At 39.1% G+C, this 22792-nt stretch overlaps 2 protein-coding genes across 2 annotated transcripts in view; both read right to left on the reverse strand.

The window, feature by feature from the left end:
* The window catches only part of LOC136678937 (collagen alpha-1(II) chain-like), a 68149-nt gene extending 62032 nt beyond the window's left edge, over positions 1 to 6117 (reverse strand). Inside the window, exon 1 of the mRNA XM_066657135.1 lies at positions 5832 to 6117. Within this exon, the coding sequence (XP_066513232.1) occupies positions 5832 to 5964 (133 nt within the window). The 5' untranslated portion in view covers positions 5965 to 6117. The remainder of the gene's footprint in view (positions 1 to 5831) is intronic.
* Positions 6118 to 7102: 985 nt separating this feature from the next.
* LOC136678685 (voltage-dependent N-type calcium channel subunit alpha-1B-like) overlaps positions 7103 to 22792 on the reverse strand; it is a 129428-nt gene continuing 113738 nt past the window's right edge. The window contains exons 43-52 of the mRNA XM_066656778.1: positions 21093 to 21198; positions 19905 to 20012; positions 19548 to 19675; positions 19203 to 19336; positions 18828 to 18963; positions 17910 to 18020; positions 15192 to 15230; positions 14361 to 14574; positions 12246 to 12463; positions 7103 to 11434 (exon numbers count right to left, since the gene is read on the reverse strand). Of these exons, the coding sequence (XP_066512875.1) occupies positions 10865 to 11434; positions 12246 to 12463; positions 14361 to 14574; positions 15192 to 15230; positions 17910 to 18020; positions 18828 to 18963; positions 19203 to 19336; positions 19548 to 19675; positions 19905 to 20012; positions 21093 to 21198 (1764 nt within the window). The 3' untranslated portion in view covers positions 7103 to 10864. The remainder of the gene's footprint in view (positions 11435 to 12245; positions 12464 to 14360; positions 14575 to 15191; positions 15231 to 17909; positions 18021 to 18827; positions 18964 to 19202; positions 19337 to 19547; positions 19676 to 19904; positions 20013 to 21092; positions 21199 to 22792) is intronic.

Here is a 22792-nt window from a genome sequence, read left to right on the forward strand (position 1 = left end):
ACTTCTGCAACAATGGCCTACACAGTGGAAAATTCAGTGAATGGCCCCTAAGAAAATGTGTACAAAACAGATAGAAGAGGACCTTAAAAATCAAAGAATAAACTTTATTGATGACAAATATAAAACCGTGAAATGATAAACATGAAAGACACAAACTCTGAAAGAACTTGAAATTTTTGTCAAATCAGGTGTGTTGGGAGAAGGGAAGGCCTTAAATGTGCAGGGTAAGGTGCATCTGCAGTCGTAAAAATTAAAGGTTCTCCAAAAGGTTCTTGGAGCAATGCCACAGAAGAACCACTTTTGGTTCCATTCCATTTTTGCTGATATGCTTAAACAGGTAATCAATTTTAAGATGGACTTTTAAGAGTGATGGACTTTTAAAAATTAAAAAAATCGTAACACTTACACATCTTATAAACAATCATAGTTCTTTATGGAACCGAAAGTGGTTCTTCTATGGCTTCACAAACCCTTTGTAGGACTTGGGTTGGGAAACACTGCTTTTCCGTTATAATTACAGCTATAATAGAAGTTGGGCTTGTGGCCCTGATCTTCAGCTAGATCTTGACAGATTTCTCTTACATTATATTCAATAACATAAGCCATGCAAGTAATAGCATCATCAATTTAGAGCTGAGATTAGGGTCAGAAAATGTAATTTCCTTTAAAAAAGTATTTCCTTTAACTGACCTGAAGTACCTAATGACTAACTAATGACTGCAATATCGGAATGGTTTCTGACAGCAAGCCAGGGCGTACCCTCAAACCACAGACTATTTTACACTAAATACCTCCTTTCCTGTGACAGACTGATTTAAAGTGAAGTATAAAAGTACTTAAGCACCCCAAATTAATATATCATCACAAAGCCTTTGTTTATTACAGCTTTGTGATGTACATGTTAAGAATTATGGTTACAGGCAGCTCTCTCATTAAAAAACAATGATAAGATAAATTTAGGGCACTGGCGAGGCCTTGAAAGTAAGTTTGTCAGTGTGCTTGAAGTCCTGTTGAAACATCCCTTATCTGTCCCAGTTTAGCTTCTTGTTTGATATGATTGCTCAGGTAATATTTCCTTTGATGCCCTCTTATGCCCCAGTACCATTCACAAAAAAAAAAACAGATATTGCCAAAAAGTTATACTACTATTGGCCCAGTAGAAACGGAAAATGTTGGAATTTTTCTGTGCCATTTAATGGCATTCAGCCACATGAGCTCTGGAGAGTTATGGTACGGATGTTTCACTGATTTGTTCCGGATCATAAATGACACTCTAACTCATCCCAAAAGTACTGGATTACTAAATTCAGTAATTATAAGCTGTGTCACATTTTTGGAAATATAGTACATTACAATGAGTAGCATTCAGTTGTATACATTTGCTTATTGCTCTGGCTTCAGTTTGATGATGAACTGAATATAGAGACGTTTGAGGAGATCCTGGACAGTAAGAGAGCGCCAAAAACATTGTGGGCTGTTTTATTTTTTATTTTTTCGTTATTTTGCCCACTCGGCTTCCCACTCTTTTCAGTGCTAACAGGAGCGCTTCTGTCTCTTCACCACAGACTAAAGCACTGCCAAGTGTTGTTCTTGGAGCCTGGGCACAAGCTGGATGGGGTGGACAGTAGAGCATTAAGAAGAGGCTCCTCTCTCCAATCAGAGTGCTGTTTTCAGAGCCATGTGGCTGGCGTCAAGACTGAGGGGGAGCTGGAACTAAGAGTTTAAGTTAATAAACCAGGAAAATTCCAAATTCACCAGGGACGTACTAAATCATTTGTTCATATTCATCAAGATGTTTGCTTTAAAAAGCAATGTGCACACAACATCTAAATCACTGCTGGAGTTAGGTGACTAGGTGACTTACCTACGCCAAGAAACACTACAGGACTAACAGTAATCACTATTAGACTTAACATTAGTTAAAACTTCGGGTGAAACAATACCACTTTTTTCAGTATCAATATCAATACTGAACAATTTGTATCCTGGTTGATACTGATATTTTTTTTTTAGGTCTGCTTAGTTTCAAAACAGCTTTCAAATGTTCTCTCCCTGATGGCTTTAATAATGACCCATTTGTTGTTAACTGGTGTTGGGATATCATGAAACCCACTATACATGCACTCAATTATTCAGACGCACCTGTTTTTTGTTGTCGCTTTTTTATTATTTATTTTGTTTATACTGTAATAAATACTGTACAAGAAATTGTAATATATTTTATTTCAATTGAAATAAGGTGTTTCCTGCAGTGTCTGTTGTAATGAAACTGGGTAACACTGTAAATTACAGGTCGGTCATTTCTGGGTAAGTACAGAGTATGTACCTGTAAAGCTGTAAGATAAAATAAGTACTAAGTAATTAAAGGGTATGATACTAAAAATATGTTGTTATTACTTAGTATCTTACAAATAATTTACAAATAAGGCATGTAACTATGTTTCGAAGCCATTTGTACTTCTAAGTATAATTACAGAATACAAGACTACAGACTATTGCTACAGGCTATTACTGTCATTACTGTCAAGGAATGCAGCTTTTATTTTGATTTCAGTGTAGTTCAGAATTTAATTATAGTTCTTTAAAATGATTTACAGTGCCCCTACAGAGAAGGACATCTTCACTTTCATTACAGGCACTAGCAGATTTTCATGGTGTTTTGTACTCATTAGGTTCAGGACATGATTTACCACAATAATCATCATCACATACTTCAGAGATATTTTACACAGTTTTTCCTATATGTATTAATTTACGTTATATATACATAGCTGACTAATGATTAAATAATTAAGTTTGTAAGATATTTCTAGTGTCATACCCTTTATTTACTCAGTCCTTATATTATTTTATGGCTTACTTAACAGTTACTTACTCTGTACTTACCAAGTATGTAGCAGGCTGTAATTTAAAGTGTTACCTGAAACTGTAGTGCATACTTGATTTTTCTTTTCATTGTCATTTAAATAACCCTATGCCCTATCACAGGTTTAAATTATTAATTTTCATTGTCATTTATATGGTTTACTGTTTATTTAATAATGTCCCTTGATCCTCATTCTTTTTGACTGCTAATTAAATACACAGCTAGGAGATAACACAGACCAGATTAGGTCTACTCTTCATGGCTCTGACCCAGACAGCCTGCACTTGTCTGAGCGTACAGTAGTGGTCTCCAGACACACAATCAATGAGGCCAGGCCTATCCTTCTGTTCCTGTCTGCACACCAGAATTATGACTTTCAATCAGGGCTAACATTAATGATGCATTTTATTGTACCCTATGTCTGGCTCTGGCTGACATGCTTGCCTCTTACAGACAAGCTAGCTCTTTGATCTGGGGACCAATTTAAAAAAAAAAAATCGTTTGATTCTTGACAAATAAATCATGTCTTTGCACTACACAGCTGGTCAAACCTTTATAGTACATTATACACTGAGCTGGTGTTTTCATTGTCATGTTTTTTAGGGCTAACTCGATGTCAAACACTGATGTTTGCTCTGCCCATAAACTGTGCATATACATCACCTCCTATGGTCCTGTGATCCTCCAGGCCTATTCTTATTTCAGCCTTGGCACAGTTCAAGTTCTGGCCCAAGTGCCTACACTAATAGTCCTGAGAAACAGATTCTTGGCCTGCTTTGTGTTAAAGCTAATTTTGGCACAGCTGCTAAAACACTGCCCTTGATTAGACAGTTCATTTGGAAGGAGGGTTCCAGAAATTGCTCTACATTTTCTGTGACACTTAATTGTGCAAACCCTCTGTTGGTTCCAGATTTCCACAGCCTTTCTAAGGCCAGAATAAGCTTTGAGAGTCATTCCCCAAGCACATATTTTACAGTATAAAACACATTATCTACTAATGATGTTACCCAAGACCTAAACCAATATCCTTCTACTTAAAGATCTACTATGTAGTAACGAATGTAACCTTCTCCAGGACACAAAATATATCTGAATGATGCATTAATCTGATCATAAATTCTAGTTTGCTGCCAGATCTTCATGATCCCATAAGAACAAAGAGGCATTTCAAGAGAACATATAACTGTAGTATATGATACCTTACAATAATTGTTGCCAACTGGATACAGTACTGTATACCACTAAGAGGAGTAGCTTGAACATTATCACTGACACAAACCCCATATTTCAAAATGTCATCTAAACTTTCATGGACATGTTCAAGACTAAACACGTGGTCATGACAAATTATTCATTCATTCATTCATAATCTATAACCGCTGAAACGAATAAAGCTCAGTAGTGATAATCAACCAAACTGCTGCAAATATTGTTAGAAATACAAAGCAACACATCCTACAATGACAATGTCATTGGAACATCCTGCTGAATTAAATGCTACTGCCCCAGTCTGCAACACACAAGTAAAGAGTTGAGCAGATCCATGGGTTTAATCTACGAAGTTCCACATTTCAGTTTCCACGTTCCAGATGGTGACGAGCTTTACCCCGTTCTATGGGGCAGCTGGCTCAAATGAAGCCCATGAGAATTTGTTGTAGCACAAGCTTGGTCAGGAAACCAAACTGAAATTCTTTCCCCACACATATGGATGCTATTTAAAGAGGGTCCAGATTATGTCATGTTCTAACTGTGGGAAACCACAAGGGAAGAGTGTTAAGAACATGACAGTGTTTTTCTCTCTCACTCCAGTGACTGAGTAGTCTACATACACACAGAAAACATCTGTTCTGTCCAATGAAAGAAAAATGCATTTCCATTTCCGTAGAATTTTAGTTTACTGCATCATTTGAACACAGCAGCTGTCCTTCACACTGTGTGAAAATGTCATGATGACTGGATCAATAGAAAGAGCCCCAGATCATATGGAATACAATATTTTTACATTGACTTCCATTGAAAGTTAAAAAACTTTTCCTTCTCCTTTGAAGCCTTCTTCTTGGAGGTGTTTTTCATTGGACAGCAGTGACATTGATTTTCAAGGTTTGTAAAATTAAATAATTGATTATTGTGAATCCAAAGGTAGGACTAGAAAATGCATGGTGCACCCTCTGTATGACTACAGTGTGAAATCTGAATTTTAATCTGAATTTTTGACTAAAGCCGAGCACTTTTTACAACTGTTGGTAGATGAAGGTACATCCAAGAATTTTGTCATTTAGTTTAATTTAGTAATTAGCTAATATTGTCCTTTATTTTCATATCTTTCAGACTTTATTTTTAGCCTCTGATTAAGGTCATGCCATTGCTCAGGAGGCCTTCATGGACGCCTATGAATTACTGAGTAATTAAAACTGAAAATTAATCTGCAGTTTATATAATTATATGGCATCCTCAGATACTCTCCTCTGCCATTTCCCCCTAATATGGCAGTACTCAGCTCAATTTCATCTACTGTATCCCACATATAAGCACATTACAAGCTCGAAAGTGTAACAATGGGCACATAATGGGCACAGTGTTCCTCAAAGACTGGACATTGCTACCTAAAGAAGACTAGACCTGTTCCCCATAAACACTCCACATAAGTTTGCTACAAAGAATGCGAACGCTCCCTCAATTGACTTATTCTGTTAGGTAAACGGTCTCACAATAATAAACATATGGGGACAGCGCCCCTCTGAGGCTGCTTCGGGAATTACAGAATAAAACATGATAATTGTTTCATGAATCCATACTGAATTTCAAAATAAAACTTTCACGTCTAAAGCTGTGAAAATGAACAGTGAATCATTTCATATTTTCCGATGGCATTCATTGTCAAAATACACTTCTAAGCTTAAGAAACCACTCTTATTCTTATCTGTTTTCAAACGCTGAGTTAGTGTGGACTAAACTGGGTTCTTACCTGTGTCCGGGAGTCCAGAGCCGAACTCTGTCCAGTCAAGGTGCAAAGCTTTAACACTGCAAACACGCAGGACATGAAGAAGCGCACAGAAACGCAGAAACCTCCGAGGAAACCACAGTGTATCCATCATCATTTCACAGTGGTAATAATAATAGCATTTATTTGTTTAATTTTGCCTACAGTTTTAACTAGTTTTCTTAAAGATATTGTTGTTTATTATTGTAGTCATGGAGAATGGTTAAATGGAGAATAACTGTGAACACGTTCCGAAGGTTTGCTATCTCTGGTCGCTCTACTCCGTTTTACAACTTTGTCTTGGCAAGTGCAGGGTTTTCTATCAGCACCCACAAAGGTCACGCCCACCTTACAGATCACAGCCAATCAGGTCGTGCGTGCCTTATCTAAACGCTACCAACACAGATAGATATATAAATATCATATAATACATATACAAATATATTATACAACATATAATAGTAGTACTCTTATCTGTCTTGTTACTATAACAACAATTGTACAATCATTATAACAATATTGAATTATAACATTCAATATTATTTTCTATTCACTACAACCTGATCAGGGTCAAGTTGGGTCCGAAGGCTGCCTGGAATTACTGAGACCAGTACAAGAACGCACCCTGGACAAGAGAGAGGAGACTAATGAATGTTACTTGTTATTTTTGTGTAACTGAAATATAATGGGATGGAATTGGTGATGACTAAATGAGAAGGTGAAAATTTATCATGCAGCTTCATTCATTCATTGTCTGTAATCACTTACCCAGTTAATGAGTCCGGAGCCTAACCAGAATCACTGGGCGCAAGGCAGGAACACACACTGGAAGGGACGCCAGTTCTTCACAGGGCGTCTCACACACACACACATTCACCCTTGCACACACACACACACACACACACACACACACACCTATGAATACTTTTGAGAAGTGTGGGTACTCTCTGTACTGGGGAACTTTTCAACAAAACGTCATTCGTCTCTGTGTGCACGAAGGTTTGCATACAATTGTAGTAAGATTTATGAGCTTAGATATGGACTACAGCCTGTTAAGTTTTGAAAATCTCAATCTATGTATATCTTTAAAAGAAGAAATAAGTGAAAGAAGATTATTGGCAACAACCCAAAAGCCAAACAATACTTTAACTGAACAAACATTTTGCAACATCAAGCTTTATATATGTCACATCAAAGAACACTCCATAAAAGTCTGATTTTTCTTTAATCTTTTTTAATTCAAGGACTTTGCTTCATACAAAATGTTAAGGTAGAAACAACTGCAGAATTCAAAGTCTGGCCATTGAACAGAAATCAGGCAACAAACAAGCCAGTCGCAGGATCCAGATAAAGGGTGTTCCAGCTCAGTCCCTTTGAGAGGAGCTGTCCACAATATTCAATACTGAGTTTATATAGAAAGTTGTTTTTTGTTATTGTTCTTTTTTTATTTTGTTTCCCCTCAACAAACCCCATCATTTATATCAAATATCATTTTAAAAATTCAAACAGAAAGAATACATTGTATCAAAAGGGTACGAAGATAAACAATGTGTAGCTCAACATGCACATACATTGTCAGACCATGCAAACATTACGTGTTTTTCCCAAGGAGAACAGCCACATTAAACTGGATGTGCAGAAAGGACTTGGAGCAATTCAGAATTTGGCAACAAACTGTGAAAGTTTTTAGGGATTATGTTGTTTTTTTTCCCCAAATCAAAAACTACAGTTATGGATTGTGGAGTATATATGAAGTAAAGTCTGAAGCCTAAATGACGACATGCCAAAGGACAGTGGATGTGTCAGGAGTGCAAAAAAGTTGTTCAACATTTCAACATGAACAATGTGACGACTCTAGAGTCATCTGAACAGTTTCAGCACGGCCTGTAAATGACGCGTCAGAGTGCATGTATAAAAATATCCACTGCTTGCTTATCTAAGTAAATCACCGGCTCTTCTTTCACAATGAAAGTGGGTAACTCTGATTCATGCAGATACATAACATTGCATTTTCATTTTTTAAATCTTAAAGTCTTTACTGGTTTCTGCTTTGTTTAATCATTGTGCCTTTATGCATTCTAAAATATACCTTTTCAAACATTTTTTAAATTCCTTTTTTATATAGAAAAGTTTTGGTCACAATCATGCGGAAGGCTGAATCTGGACATCCCCAGCAAGTAAAGCTACAGAATGAATGAAGTGTTGATTTGTGTTTTTTTTTTTTTTTTTTTTTTTGATTTTTTTTTTTTTTTTTTTTTTGGGAATTTATTTTTCAAAAGTGTCTTCTTGTTGCATAGCCCTACAAAAACAAAGTCAAAAGAAAAAAATCCTCTCTCTCAGTAAAGTCCTGCCATATCAAAGGCCAAGGCATTACAGCACCTAGCCTTCTGTCTGTGTCCCCCATTACTTTCTGCATGCTAAGCAGCTAAACGGACATCAAGTAACGCTGCACTGCTACAAAAGAAAATGGTGGAGCTTGGATGCTGCAACGTGACATTTGCTGGAACTGAGTTTCATCAGCAACTTCAGAACTTCTAAAGCCATTTTGACTCACCTTCCCTTTCTTTTTCTCCAAAGACACAACAATATGCCATTAACAGGACTTTTGTTTTGTCTGGTTTCTTTTTTTCCCTGCAATGCTTCCAACACTGCCACTATTTCTCCATTCAGTGACCATCATGGCTAAATATTCCTCTCGTATTACGTGTGGAATGAAAGTGAGCCAACTGTCTGGCTATATGGCCAATAGCTGGACTATTTAAGTGGGAAGGAAAGTGCTGGACAGGATTTTTTTAAGGGACAGTACCTTGTGCAGTGGAATGGAAGTAATTACTTTACTTAAACACAGACAAGCCCACAGAGGCTCTGATTCACAAGTTCAGATAAGCTTTTTAAAAAAATAAAGGTCCCAAAAATCTTTGAAGGATGCCATATGAGGACCATGTGGGTTCATTAAAAACATTCCCAATGGCCAACATCAGTGGACATACGCCATTTTTAGAAATTAGTTAAATTTGAAGAATTTTAAATGGGCGCTGCACTCTGAGAACACTCAGCATTATTCTTTTGGGGTACTGATTTTGGGTCTTTTTGTATTTTTATCTATCATTGTTCTCTGACTACAACACCAAGCAAGCACTGCACAAAATTCATAAAACCACTGGGAATAATGTACAGTGATATAAATGTAAGTGTCTTGTTTCCTGGCTGTATATTTTTTACAGGTTCCAAAAATTCCTCCCATGTTCCAGATACATCATTAGAAGGGAATTTTCCTAGTCTTTACACCAGAAATGATCACTTTCTCTGCAAATGTTATCAACAGACACAGCAAAGGTTACATTTTTCCAATTATGGTTACATTGTCCATTGAAAATTGAAAGAATCTTAAAATAAAGTACCAGTACATTTAGGAACCTTTATTTTTAAAGCGTGTATCACACTGGCTTTTCCTGCAGTCTCCTAATTCCTGTCTCAATGTACGAGTAGATAAGATAAGGCAAATAGCTATCAATGCAGTATCAGCTGAGCTTCTCCAACTGTAGGGGACATGTTTGTCTCCTTCAATAACCCAGGCATTTAAAAATCATGCAATTGTGTAACTTGTGGTTATGACGTCCATCTCGGACTGATATACAACTACTTTCTTCATATTTTGCACTATAACTAGTATTTTGACCTTTTTTACTTTATACGATTTTACCCCTCCCTGACTGTGTATTCTAAAATGTTAATAAAAAAATAACACAAACAAAGAACCCCTCCAGAAGTAAATAAGGAAATAAACTAACACAATCATACTGTCATTTCCATTCAAAACCTAATTCGCAACTGAAGGTACGGTTTCTTTTACGTCCTGATTAAGGCCTACAGTTATAACACCTTGTAGTTCCAGTGTAACCCTTAGTTTACTCAGTCCCCTTTCTCTCACACACGTGTTGATGCACTAAAAAAGTCTTGAGGTCGCATCATTACTACGATATATTCAAAAGGTTAGGCACTTTGTAAGAACATCTGGAGCAGTTTGTAAGAAACGGTAGACCTGACAGGATGGTGAAACTTGTAAGCCATATTAATTTAAACACCATAATATCTTTACAATATAATACAAAAAACGCACATAATGAATAGATAAAAGATTTACAACAGTTTGATACAAAAGAAAGTACATTTCAGTTTTCACCAAATCCTCGACATTGTCACACACAGTGATTATGTGCTAGGAATGGTCATCAGCAGCAAATCAACAATCATCACCTTCTTAGACAGTGTAAAATTAATGGATGTGTGGGTGTAACGTTTATGTGGCTCACACATAGCTTGCACACATTATCCAAACATTGTCCAGTTGGTGGGAGAAATGAAACACGGAACAGTTAATGCTGCCTTAACAACATCTTAGCAAGTTTATCAGCACTGTAAGTTAAGTTACATAGAGAAACCCTAAACAGTATAATTTAACATGGAAATTTTGCATTTGGAGGGCATCTGCAGACAAAGCTCGCTGGACATCTGGCCAGAGTTGTGGGGAACTCTGCATTATAACTAGTGAAGCTTGGTGGGTCACAGTTTTCCCAGATTATTCCCACTTTTTTTGACATCATTCAGACTGTACTTTCTACCAGAAAAGTGAGGAATTAAGAGAAATAACCCCTGTATATCTCAAACATCAGGGTCTGTGAGAATTCAAGAACCCCACTGGGCCTAGGCCTGTTTGGACAGACTACATCAAAAACAAATGTGGTCTGGTACTCTCTCATGTGTATAGTGTATTTAGCCAACGTTCCCTCCTGTGCAAATTTAAAAACAAAAGCCACTGTGTAAGATATGCATCGTCCATGAAACAAGAGATGATAAAACTCATCAAAGTTTGACGAGAAACCAAAACCACAGTAAAAATTATCAGCAGAGGATCTGTGTTTGTGTGTTTTAAAGATGATCTGTGTGTGTGTGTGTGTGTGTGTGTGTGTGTGTGTGTGTGTGTGTGTATATATGTGTGTCTGTGTGTTAAAGCCATACTAGCACCATTCGTCCTCCTCTGCTTCTGGGTAGTAGGGCGGAGCCCTGTCGCTGCTGGACACACCCAGGGTGAAATGATACCCGTTGGGCAGCCCATGGGCCGGCTGCTGCTGCTGGGGTGGGGAAGGGGTTGGGGGAAGTGGAAAGGGAGGTGGAAGAAGGGTCACTATTTGCTGGCCTGCGGTCCAGGGGGAGCGGCCTGTAGGCTCCTGAAAAAGGCCGTACACCTGGGGCCGGAGGCTGCAGCGAGCGTCTGGTGGTAGAGGGCCCAGGAAGGGCTCGGAGCTGATACGAGTGACTGGGGCAGGTGAGCTGGGGCTGGAGCCACACCTCAGCAAGGCGTTGTGCTCAGACAGTCCACGACTCAGCCGGCCAGGGCTGGGGAAGGCAGGTGGTGGGACCTGGGGGGCCTGGCCACCTGCGAGGGGCACCGGGGAGGAGCTGGCGGTCCGGTAGGCCACGGCTGGGCGTGGGGTTAGGGGCGTCTGGGGCAGCTGCCTGCGCCCACGGCTGGGTGTGCTCGCCCCTGAGCTCAACGACACTGGACTTCCCTTAACCCAACCACTGCCCTAGGTGAAAATTGAACAAGCAAATCAAAACGATAAAAAAACGATGAGGGTAACGTGTACAAAGAAACAGGGGGTAGGATAAGAAAGGAAAGGAAAGGAAAGGAAAGGAAAGGAAGTGATATGTATGGCAGAGAGCAACATGAGGGATACACAAGAGATGTACACAAAAGACAAAGACAGCGAGGACCAGAGGACAGTGACAAGAGGATAGTGAGAAAAAAGAAAGGAATGACAGACAAAATGCACATAGAAATGAAGAAGAAAAGAGTAGAAAGAGAAGCGAAAGACCATGAGTGCTTACACTAAGGGCAAAGAGAACAGAGAGTGAGCTTCATTTTACATACAATAGAAAGAACAACAAAGTTAAATGCATAGACTTGAAATGAACATGCTGCAGTATATGCTTAAAATATTACAGCAAGAGACAACAATAGATCATCTCTACAGTTTATGTACATTGCCTTAAAAAGACAATGTCCATCTTATATGGGTTAGAGGTCATGTAAGAGGTTTGTTGTGGAACAAATCACACAACACCTGTCATAACAAGCCCGACTCATAACATTTGTCCAGCCCACGGAAAACATGCCTGTGCCGCAAGTGAGCTGTACGTGCCAAAGTGCCACAGATTTGACCTCTTTCTGTATAAAAGACAAAAACCAAAAAATAAAAACTAAATTTGATGTGGTGTACTCATACTTATGACGGCAGCATGTACTTGTGGTCATATACTGCATATAATACGTATTACATCCTTACTATACTCCTGTTTTACAGTGAACATTCTCATACTAGCTCTCCCTGGTCCCACCTGCTTGCTGAAGGTGGTCTCCTGAGCCTCTCCAGGGGAGGTGGCACAGCTGGCTGAGACCGGTTTGGCTGGGCAGTGTTCCCGGCTGCCATAGCGGTCACACGAGTAGTAGCGCTGCTTCTCTGCTGTGGACGAATGGTGTTTCCTCTCGTGGGAACGGCCTCGATCATGCCCCTTCTCCCGGGACAAGAGGGTCCCCCCAGGGTCGGCTGTGGTGCCTGAGAATGAATCCAAAACTTCAGCAGTTGAAAGGAAAACAATCAAAGCGTGGAAATCAGTGGAAGCGAAAAAAAAATAAAAATCTCTGTTGGTATTCCACCAGACGTAACTACTTATAGATCAAGTGCTTACTTTAAGCTCTGCTAAACTGGCAAGAACACCAGCCATTACCAAATTCCTTGGTAATAATAGATATTTCTTTATTTACAAGTCATGGAAAGATATTTTGTTTATAATCCTGTAACCAAAGGACTACAAGCCATGAACATTGTGGTTTCCAGAATTTCTCATCATGTCAACATATAAAATTCTTTGAGCATTAATTGGATATTTGTTCCAAAAAAAAAAAACAGTGTTAACCGATGTAGTCTTTTATTATTTAAGTCAATTTAGAGAGAGGTGCATGTTTTTAACATCACTTACAAAGTATACATTGTATGTAAAAAGCTGTTTCTTTCATTCAGTTCAGCTATTTAATGTGTACCCATTGTGCACATGCAGCAGAAGTTCTGGAGTAGTCGCACATAAGCTTCAACGCTCCATGTGCAATGCCAAGTGCCAGCTAAAGGGATTGTGGGATGTGAAGTAGTGGAAGTGTTCTCTGGTGTAATGGAGTACCACTCAGTATTTTGGAATGAGCTGGAGTGGCTTTTGTGATGCAAAATAACCCTTCAGCACCAGAACTTCATCTTACTAATGTTCTTGGGGCTTAAAGCAATCAAATCCTAACAGAATGTTCAGGCAACTTGTGTAAAGCCCCCCCACCCCTGGCTACAGATGCAGACTGTAACAAAGGAGGACACATGACCTATAAATCCCCTTCATTTCAGAACAAATGCTTGCAGTGCAGGTGTCCACTCCTGGCCATATAGTGTATATCTGCAACAGGTAACCTTCCAATGATTTTAGATCAAATTTATTTTACTGTCACCATCAGTTTTGAAACAATGGGGGAAAATGCTTGCAGTGCTGACTGATGTGTGTGCATGAAGAGAACAGCAACATGTGCAGAAGCGCTGGTCATCCAAGCCTTTCCTCTCTTCAGAATTCCACATTCTTTACACGACAGACTGCGGTTCTTGTTCTATCCTTTTTTTTTCGGTGAGCTCTGACATTTTTTCCCAGTGTGTATGCGTGGCCTGCTGAGAGCTGGCCATAAATTAGCAGGTCACTTGGTCTGCAGCATGTCTGCCAGCTCCTTTTATCTAGTAATGGATGCCAGCTGCATGCTAAAGCTCTCGTGGTAAAGCCTACTGCTTATGCTGAAAGGAGGCTTCGCTCATCTCCAGCACATGTGAGCTACGCATGTCTCTGAAGGACAATGAGGTTTGTCTTTCATTCCCTGAGTTCTCTGAGGTAGGACTTTCAGTGCCATTAGCATATATTGGCACTCCTGTTTGCTTATGCAAAAAATTGTAACATCTATTTAAAGTATAATGATTGGAAGAAAAAAATCTACATAGCACAACCACTGGCATCCTGTCATTTATTATACTGCAGCCACATGATTAGCTATTTACTGGATTCAGATATTTGAAGGAGAATGACCTATGGACACACAAAATGAAACAGAACGCTCTGCAACTGCAAATTAACTGAAATTCCCCATGCATTGAGTGAAGAACAGAAACTACATTGTGAATGTACCCTGTGTCAAAATTTAATGAGGAATGGACAAGTGAAAAAGAACTATAAAAATATTACTTTAAATAAAATCTTCTTTTGACTTCCCTTGGAAATTATGAAATGATCCTATTCTGTTATATTTCTGAAGATAACATTTGGTTCGGACAGTGGTTACATGCTGCCAGTGTCAGCTGTTAGAACGGTGATTTAAACAATTGGTGATAAGAAAATATCTGTGTGAAGTTTTTTTGGATGCAAGGCTTCACTAACCTAAAGTACTAGGATGCTGGCCAGTGGGTGACCTGTCCAGTGACCTCTGCTTCTTGTCTCTCTCTCTGCGGTGGTGGCATCGGTGATGATGATGATGGTGATGGGTTCGCTCCTGCACAGGTTTCTCCAGGACATAGTCATTTAGGTTCACCTCTGGGGGGCGCTGAGATGCAAATGTAGAGGCAGAGCGCCTCATAGGGGAGTCAGGAATGGGCTGGAGATGCAGATATAAAACATGGATTAATAATGATAAAGCTATTAAATGGGGGATTATACAGCAGGGTCAATATTAACTGCCTGTATAGCGCCATCTACTGACAAGATAATCAAGATATTTACAATGAAGCCTTATCTCCCCGTCTGAAGGACTAAGCCAGACTTAAACTAGAAACACTAATTACGGTAACACTCTCATGTCAAAGTACAAAATCAAAGTATTAAAGGTCAAGCACGAACCTGGTCCAGCTGCTCAAGCCTACTATAAAGTAAATTCTTTTTAAGCCTGACCTGGACATAGGATTTAGAATTTAAGAACATATTGCTATCAGCTGCAGCATTTAAGTGCTTGTTGTGTTTCAGAGGTAGCTGGGCTGATTAAAGGTGAGGTGTCTACTGAGACAGTGTGCCTGCTGGGTCTTTTTGATGTTGTGCTTTACAACAGACAACCTGTCTGTACTGGAATATCCTGATATCCCTACTAATAATGGGGTAAACGACAAGGAGTAATTTAAGCTTATGTCCCTAAACATCTGATAATACTTTAAATATTGTAACAGATGAGGTGAAGCTAGCACCTTCTCAGTATTCTTAAAGATTTTAAAGAATACATACTGCTAATAAAGTTCCTGGAGAGTGGCGTGAATGACTTCTCTGTCCCAGTAGAGAAGAGAATCCGAAGAAAGAAAAGGGTGGGGGGGAGCAAAGGATTTTTTGTTAGAACACATGCAAAATCACTGATTATACATTTTCAGGATAACCTTGTGTGCAAAACATGAATTACTGGCTAGTAGGACATCTTAAATATAGTTTTCATGGTATACATTATATAGGTCCATTTATCCCTATAGCTGATTCCAGCTAGTTAATATATGCACCTGTTGTTGACCTGTGTGTTGAATTATCAGTATCATCTCCATAAAAGACTGCATTCATCCAACTTATGGACCACATGGACAACAAACCTGACATGATAACTTGGCAAATATAAAATTTAAGATTTAGAGCAGATTATTGTGCATGGTTCATTATTTCTAAAGAAAATTGCCATTTAATAAATGTTAAAATAAATCTATTTATATGAACCAATTCCAATAAAATACATAAAAAAATAAACAGAATACATTTGATAAATGTCTTAGAACAATAATAACATAAGGGGAGTGGTGTTTGAATCCAGACTCCATAATGATATCATCAGACCCTGACCACATTAATGCTTGAGGCTCAATGCAAGCAAATCCCCACATCCAAGTTTCAATATCTAATGTAAAACCCTCCCAGAGGAGTACAGCATAATGTTCCTTTTTCCCCCATTAGGTCCTCTGAAGTCTGTGAGACTGAAAGACATTTTATAAAAGTGCTCGGCTGCTGAGTTTTTGTTGTTGTAAATCAAGCTGCAGGTCTAGACCCAGCCCAGAGACAGGGGTTTCCCTGAGTGAAATCACAGGGTTTTTAGTCATCTGAGCAGGTGCTGAAACCTCACTGTCCACAGTTAATGGCTATTATTGGCCTGCCAGGCACTTTCCTGCGATCTGGCTCTGGGGGATCTGATCTGGGTGTGAAACAGGAGAAACTCCCTACATTTGGAAGCTGTTTTATCATCTAATTACACTGCAGACGTGTGGGAAGAGTGTCGGGTGTCGGAAGGCAGATCCTAATCAAGCTCTCACTTTGATGGTTTGCACTGGAATCTTGGCAGAGAGACTGATGAAAATAATACTCAAAAAAAGTCTGTAGAGTTTCAGTCACTAGTTCTACACATGCTGTACTTCCTTGCTAAAATGTGATATACATTTTTATATAATGTTGATGTAAAGTTGAGCTGAAGAAGCCAAGCTGAGGGGGCTTGTGATGGTGAGATACCCTTTTAGGAATTTAGAACGTGCAACCAACTTCAAAATCTGGAAAGTATAGAAAAATCATTCATTCATTATCTGTAAGCGCTTATCCAGTTCAGGGTCGCCATGGACCCAGAGCCTACCTGGAATCATTGGGCGCAAGGCGGGATTACACCCTGGTGGGGGCGCCATGTCCTTCACAGGGCAACACAGACACACATTCACACACTTTTGAGCCACCAATCCACCTACCAACGTGTGTTTTTGGACTGTGGGAGGAAACCGGAGCACACGGAGGAAACCCACACGGACAAGGGGAGAACACACCAACTCCTCACAGACAGTCACCCGGAGCGGGAACCAAACCCACAACCTCCAGGTCCCTGGAGCTGTGTGACTGCGACACTACCTGCTGCACCACCGTGCCGCCCATGGAAAAATAAAAAAATCTGAAATACCATTAATAAATGGAGTGTGTAATAAATATGACCATGTCTTCTGCAATGTCTTACTGACACCACAAATGAATCCTGGAAAATAAAAGCTCAATGTACCTTGCGCTACAGCGGTGTTACTATGAAGTTTAGTGAATAAAAGCTTATGTTTAAAAAAAATATATAAGTAAAACCACAAAGAAATAAATCAAGCATTGAATTTTTATAATTCATTAAAAACATATTGGGCAATTCACTGAGCCACTCTCTGAGAACTAGCAACTTTAGCTCATAGTGATATTTACTCAGGTTTTGTGAAAACACACCATGACACATAACTGATCTGAGCTTGTTTAAATGTCAGCGGTTTAGAACCACACTGACCAATTCCCAAATAATAATAATAATGAAAAACAAAAATGAATAGAGCAGCACTAGACCCAAAGGCATCCTTTGATCTTGAGTATGTACTGTCCAGAGCCAAAAGATATTCCACCATCCACTCTCCAGCTCCTAATCTGAGCAGAAAGCCAATACAAGCAACATAGTTGGCAGCCTCCCTGAGACTAATCATGTTATACTGTACTTTTCTCTGTACCCTCTAAAGCCCAAATATTCCATATTCATTAGGACTGGCCAGTTAAACCAAAGCACTTTTGTGTAAAAATACATCAATATTGCTTTAACTTAAGTAATGAGTGTAAGATTGTGTTTCCTGCTGACTCTGTCCACTGGGAGAATCAAGTAAGAGAGATATGTGGGTTGCTTTTTTAACTTTCTGCATGGCTGTTTAAGATTATGACATTCATTCATTCATTCATTCATTCATTATCTGTAACCCTTATCTAATTCAGGTTCATGGTGGGTCCAGAGCCTACCTGGAATCATTGGGCGCAAGGCGGGAATACACCCTGGAGGGGGCGCCAGTCCTTCACAGGGCGATTATGACATTATGCTTTTAAATTACACCTGCACACTGAGCAATGGCGAGGTCAGGATAGAAAACAACAATTTAATTTTGGGATTATAGAGAGTTTAATATATGGGTATCTCACTACCTGCATCTCTGTGTTGAGTTTGGGCATGGACATAGCTCGTCCTTGTCCGTCTAATCCAGCTGGCACTACTGTGCTGGGACTGTTCTCCATCTTCCTCATCTCTACTGACACCTGCCATAAACACACACAAAATACATGTACTCACAGAAGTGAAAAGTCTATCTCCAAAGCCCTGTTTGGACTGGTTTTACCTGTGAACATGGGGGTAAAGTAATTATTAACTGAGTATCTCAGTAATTTTAATCCCTCAGAGTAAAATATTTCAGTGATTTTTCCGGAGTGTACGCTCCTGTTTCAGGAAAGATTCCTGAGCATTTTACCTACTGTAAATCAGCAGTAAAGATGACCCCAGGTTATATTAATCCTGTCCGAACTGAAATGTTGGGTAATATTGCATCATATCCCGGAGAACGGAGGAGCTGAAAAAGGCATTGAGTAATGAAATGCACGGTTTAAGTAAAAGATCGGTGGCTGAACAACGCACCATGCTCAAATCCACAAAACAACCTGTATGTTTTATCCACACATGTTATTACCATTAAACAGTTTATAATACCCGTTATAATAACTGTGTGAAGGATTAGATAAGTTTTTTGCAACCTTCTCACTCAGTATCTGTTATGAAAGACTAGAAGATAAAGTCGTTTAGAGCTGTATGCTTTTGGTGGGAGGGCTGATCTCAGACCAATTATGACTTAAACTCCAGAAGCTCTGATATGTCTGATCTGCACTGTGTGACGGCAGTGTGTGAATTGAGTAGCCCCTCCCATTTCTGTTACTTTCACCACTATTTCTTATCCAGTGTGAATCCACCATAAACATTACTGACGTCTTGTGGAAAAATTACGTTACTCCAGCTCCCCATGTAAAACTATTAGTGCTTAAGGCTATTTTGCAAAAATCTTTAAGGAAGCATACCTGGGCAGTGTTTGTGTTTGAGATGTCCTCTGATTGACCTCGCGAGATTGGTCGTCTCTTTGATCTATGAACCTCTTTGGTCTTCTCTGACACCCAGGATGAGGAGCCTTTGATAGTGATATCATGGCTAGATTTGCTTCACAACAGAAGAAAATAGTGAGTCATATATAATGAGAAGTAATAATAAGATATAAATGCATGTAACAAAGGACCAAACATTACATTAAAGTATTACAAGACCCAATGGCATATTTTATAATGTGTATTTTAATATCTATAAATTGTATATATACTGTTTATTTGTTGTTGTTTTTTGTGATTTTTGACAGTTCATGTCTATGGTTGAGCATGTGCAGTGAAGTGATTAGGGCCTACAGTGTGCGTCCATTGTTCAGTGTTGTGGAACTGGGTCTCTGAGGCTGGCTGTCTGAGGGGCAGTCCACACTGTTCTTGATCTTGTCCTGCATAGTCAAGGGAAGAATGGGCTCCAGGAGAGCTCCCACTTTATTCTATAGGGACGAGAGAGAATCAAGAAACTCTGATACACAGTAACACATGAATTATGGCCTAATATATACATTTATTGCTGCATTCTGAGAGCTATTAGTGTGTGTGTGTGTGTGTGTGTGTGTGTGTGTGTGTGTCTGTGTGTGTGTTCGTGTGTGTGTGTGTGTGTGTGTGTGTGTGTGTGTGTGTGTGTGTGTGACTATGTTCTCTCACCTGATGGCCGGGTCCCATTTGATCTTTGGATTGCTGCTGCTGCAGCTGCAGTCTCTTTGCTCTGTTCTGCTTGTAGTAGTCAAAAATCATAAGTGCTGCATACACCTTCCCCACTGTCAGCTCATTGGCTATGAGAGACAGCAGTGCATCATCAGTCATCTCAGTTTTTTATGCCATGCACTGTTACTACACACTTCATAAATGTTTTGACTGAATGCTGGGGCATTTGTAACTGAATCTGCTGCCGACCACTAGATGTCAGTGAAAGCCCTAATTGGGGATCTGAGTTCAGGTCATTTAACTTCACTGACTTAATTATTATCATTGTATATGATGTTAGTTAACTGAAGTGCCTACGTTTGTGGGGTGTCACAAGCAGGTCCATGGTCTTCTGGGACAGGTTTGGCCAGACAGTGGCCAGCTCCTTTTTCAGCTCAGCGTCACACAGACGCTGGGCCACCATCCCTGCAGTGAACAGCCAACATCAGCAACATCAAAAAACAAAACAATCACAGTTTGGAGCCAAAAAAAGAATGCAGTAACACTCTGGCCCTAGTTTCTACTATTCACTTTTGCCACATTTTCCCTTATCTTCCCATTTCTATTCGAACTTCAGAATTTTTAATGGACAATCAGGTTTTCCTCAGAGAGAATGAAAGAGACTGGGCAGTGAAGCTTCAGAAAGCCATCCGGCAGCCATCTGGTAGTCCTCTGTGATTTATACAGACACACATGCGTGCGCGCACACACACACACACACACACACTCAGAAATTTAATGAGTCCTGATGGGACACATGGCACCATATCACACCACTAACACTCAATGAAGGGAACAAAAATGAAGTCAGCGTATGTCTCCACATTTCACAACTTAGGGTCACAGCTAATGGTTAAATATGAGTGGGGCTTGTTCATGAATTCAGTTCATCATCTGGAACCCTGGCATTCCTCTACTCCAAATGCTCTAGTGTTTTCCCTGCTTTAAAACATTGCATACAAACAATTATCAAACTTTTTACTGAGTTAATGTGAGTTTGTCAGGACTAGAAAACCAATGGAGGATAACAGTATTCATACAGCTTCTGGAAAGTTGTGTTTTGTGATGGAGGATACTACAGCATTTTTTCAAGTTGATAATTGATGATTATACCCTGCTCTTCAATGGTCAGGACCCAAACAGAGCAGTTATGATTTGGGAGTTGGATTTTTTAAGTTTTTATAAATATCAAGCCAACATCGTCCTGTGCCCACTGATGATGGACTAGAGGATGACCAACACAAACCGGAGTGGAGCTCATAATATGGACAATGAATGGAGATACAAGGTAGGTGTTCCTAATCCAGTGATTGTTCAGTGTGTATGTTATAATATACCATAATTTATACTGAGATTCCATATCCTATGCAACAATAAATACTGCTGATCCCCTGTGGTAAAATTACATTATCACTCCACCCCTTTTACAGCTAACCCAGTCTGAAGAAGATGTTATTGCACTAAGTAAAGTAGATGCTTTCACAGTAAGAAGGTTATGTGACTGACCTGATGCGAGTTTGATCTCCAGGGCTGTGCGTATCAGGGCCATGAGTGTGGAGGTGAAGTGCACAGAGTTGTCATCAGCAATAGGCATGTTCATTTTCACCAAACGCTGGAGGGAGTCAGTAGCGCCATTAGAAACTCAAAGGCACTCTGTGGTCACTTCAAAAAAATAACAACCCAAACCAGCAAGACATCTCTGGCCAAAACTGTTTGTGTGCTTACGAGAGTCTCAACAGTGTTACTTTGTTGAATTTTTGAGACATCGTTGCAGCTTTCGGTTATTTGCATTTTATCATTTATGAAGGTGGACATACTCTGTCTAAAGCACACAAAATGTTTTGTCCAAATACAGTGTACAACTACAGAGACATAACAGTTTTCAAACAGTCACATTCACTTCTATACGCTACGGTCTGCAACCAAAGTGCATCGGTGAGAGACTGACACTGACAGGAGAGTGGAGAGAAGCATGTACACATAACCATGAGGTGCCTCAACAAGTCACAGGAGCTCCACTCTGCCATCCACTCATCATGTGCTACTAGGATTTGTGGTAGGTCCACAATAACTGTAGTTTATAATATATTCTGTGTCTTTTATGGTTCTGAGAAATCAAAATTGATCCAGATGTTTTCTAACAGGGCCCGACCAATATAAAAATAAATATATATATTTATATAAAATATAAAGACTGAGCGATATAATGTAATAATAAAAAAATAAGGGAACACTACATTATATTTTTATCTTCAAAATCATTGTGATGCTCCACTGAGCTGTAATAAGGAGAATAGAGCCCCTGTTATTGCTACTCCAGGCACAGCATCACAGAAACTAACTGTTGGACGAGGGTAGGAAACCACCACCACTAGTGGGAGCCCCAGAAGCAAAAAAAAAAAGAAAATAAAAAATACCAAAAAATCCACAAATCTTAACTAGTGTAACTTTATACAAACTTCAGTAGATACAGTTAGATAAAGTTGTTTTGGTTTCTGTGATTGTCATTTGTCAGATAAATTTTCAAGATTTCCTTCAAAAATGCAAAAATGACTGCTCTAGCATTCCTTAAATGAACATATCTGAGTGGATCCATGTACTCAGTATACATATATATGCATTGTTCTTATACCATCGATGTCAAAAAAATGTATCATAATTGTAACTTTACAGGAGAAGGAAAAAACTTTCAATAGGGGTCAATGTAAAAGATTTAAATGCAAGCAATTTTGGACCATTTCTATTGGTCCATTCATCATGAAATTTGTACAAAGTTTGAAAAAGAGCTGCTGTGTTCAAATGATTTTAGAGAACTAAAAATTGTCTAAAATAGAGATACATGTTTTGCTTTGGACAGCGATGGTATTTGAGTCCATGTTTATACTTTATAAAAACTTTTTATACTTTATATTTCCTGTCTAAAATAAACACCACATAATCTTGTAACTAAACTGAAAAGTAATTAAAAATGAAGATATATTAGTATTATTCTAAATATTGTGGCACCGAGCCGTGGGCTTCCCAGAATTCAGTTGTGCTGGTTTTGTTTCAATAACCTTTATCCTCCTATTACGGTTGTTGTAATAGTTATAGTTATAGTTGTAATAAGTTATGGTTGAACAATTATTATGTGTACAATATATCGGCCGGGCTCTATTTATTAATAAACTACTGCATGTAATCACTGTTGTGTTAGTAAGATCATT

This window comes from Hoplias malabaricus, chromosome Y, assembly GCF_029633855.1.
Source record: "Hoplias malabaricus isolate fHopMal1 chromosome Y, fHopMal1.hap1, whole genome shotgun sequence".
Classification (NCBI taxonomy): Eukaryota; Metazoa; Chordata; class Actinopteri; order Characiformes; family Erythrinidae; genus Hoplias; species Hoplias malabaricus.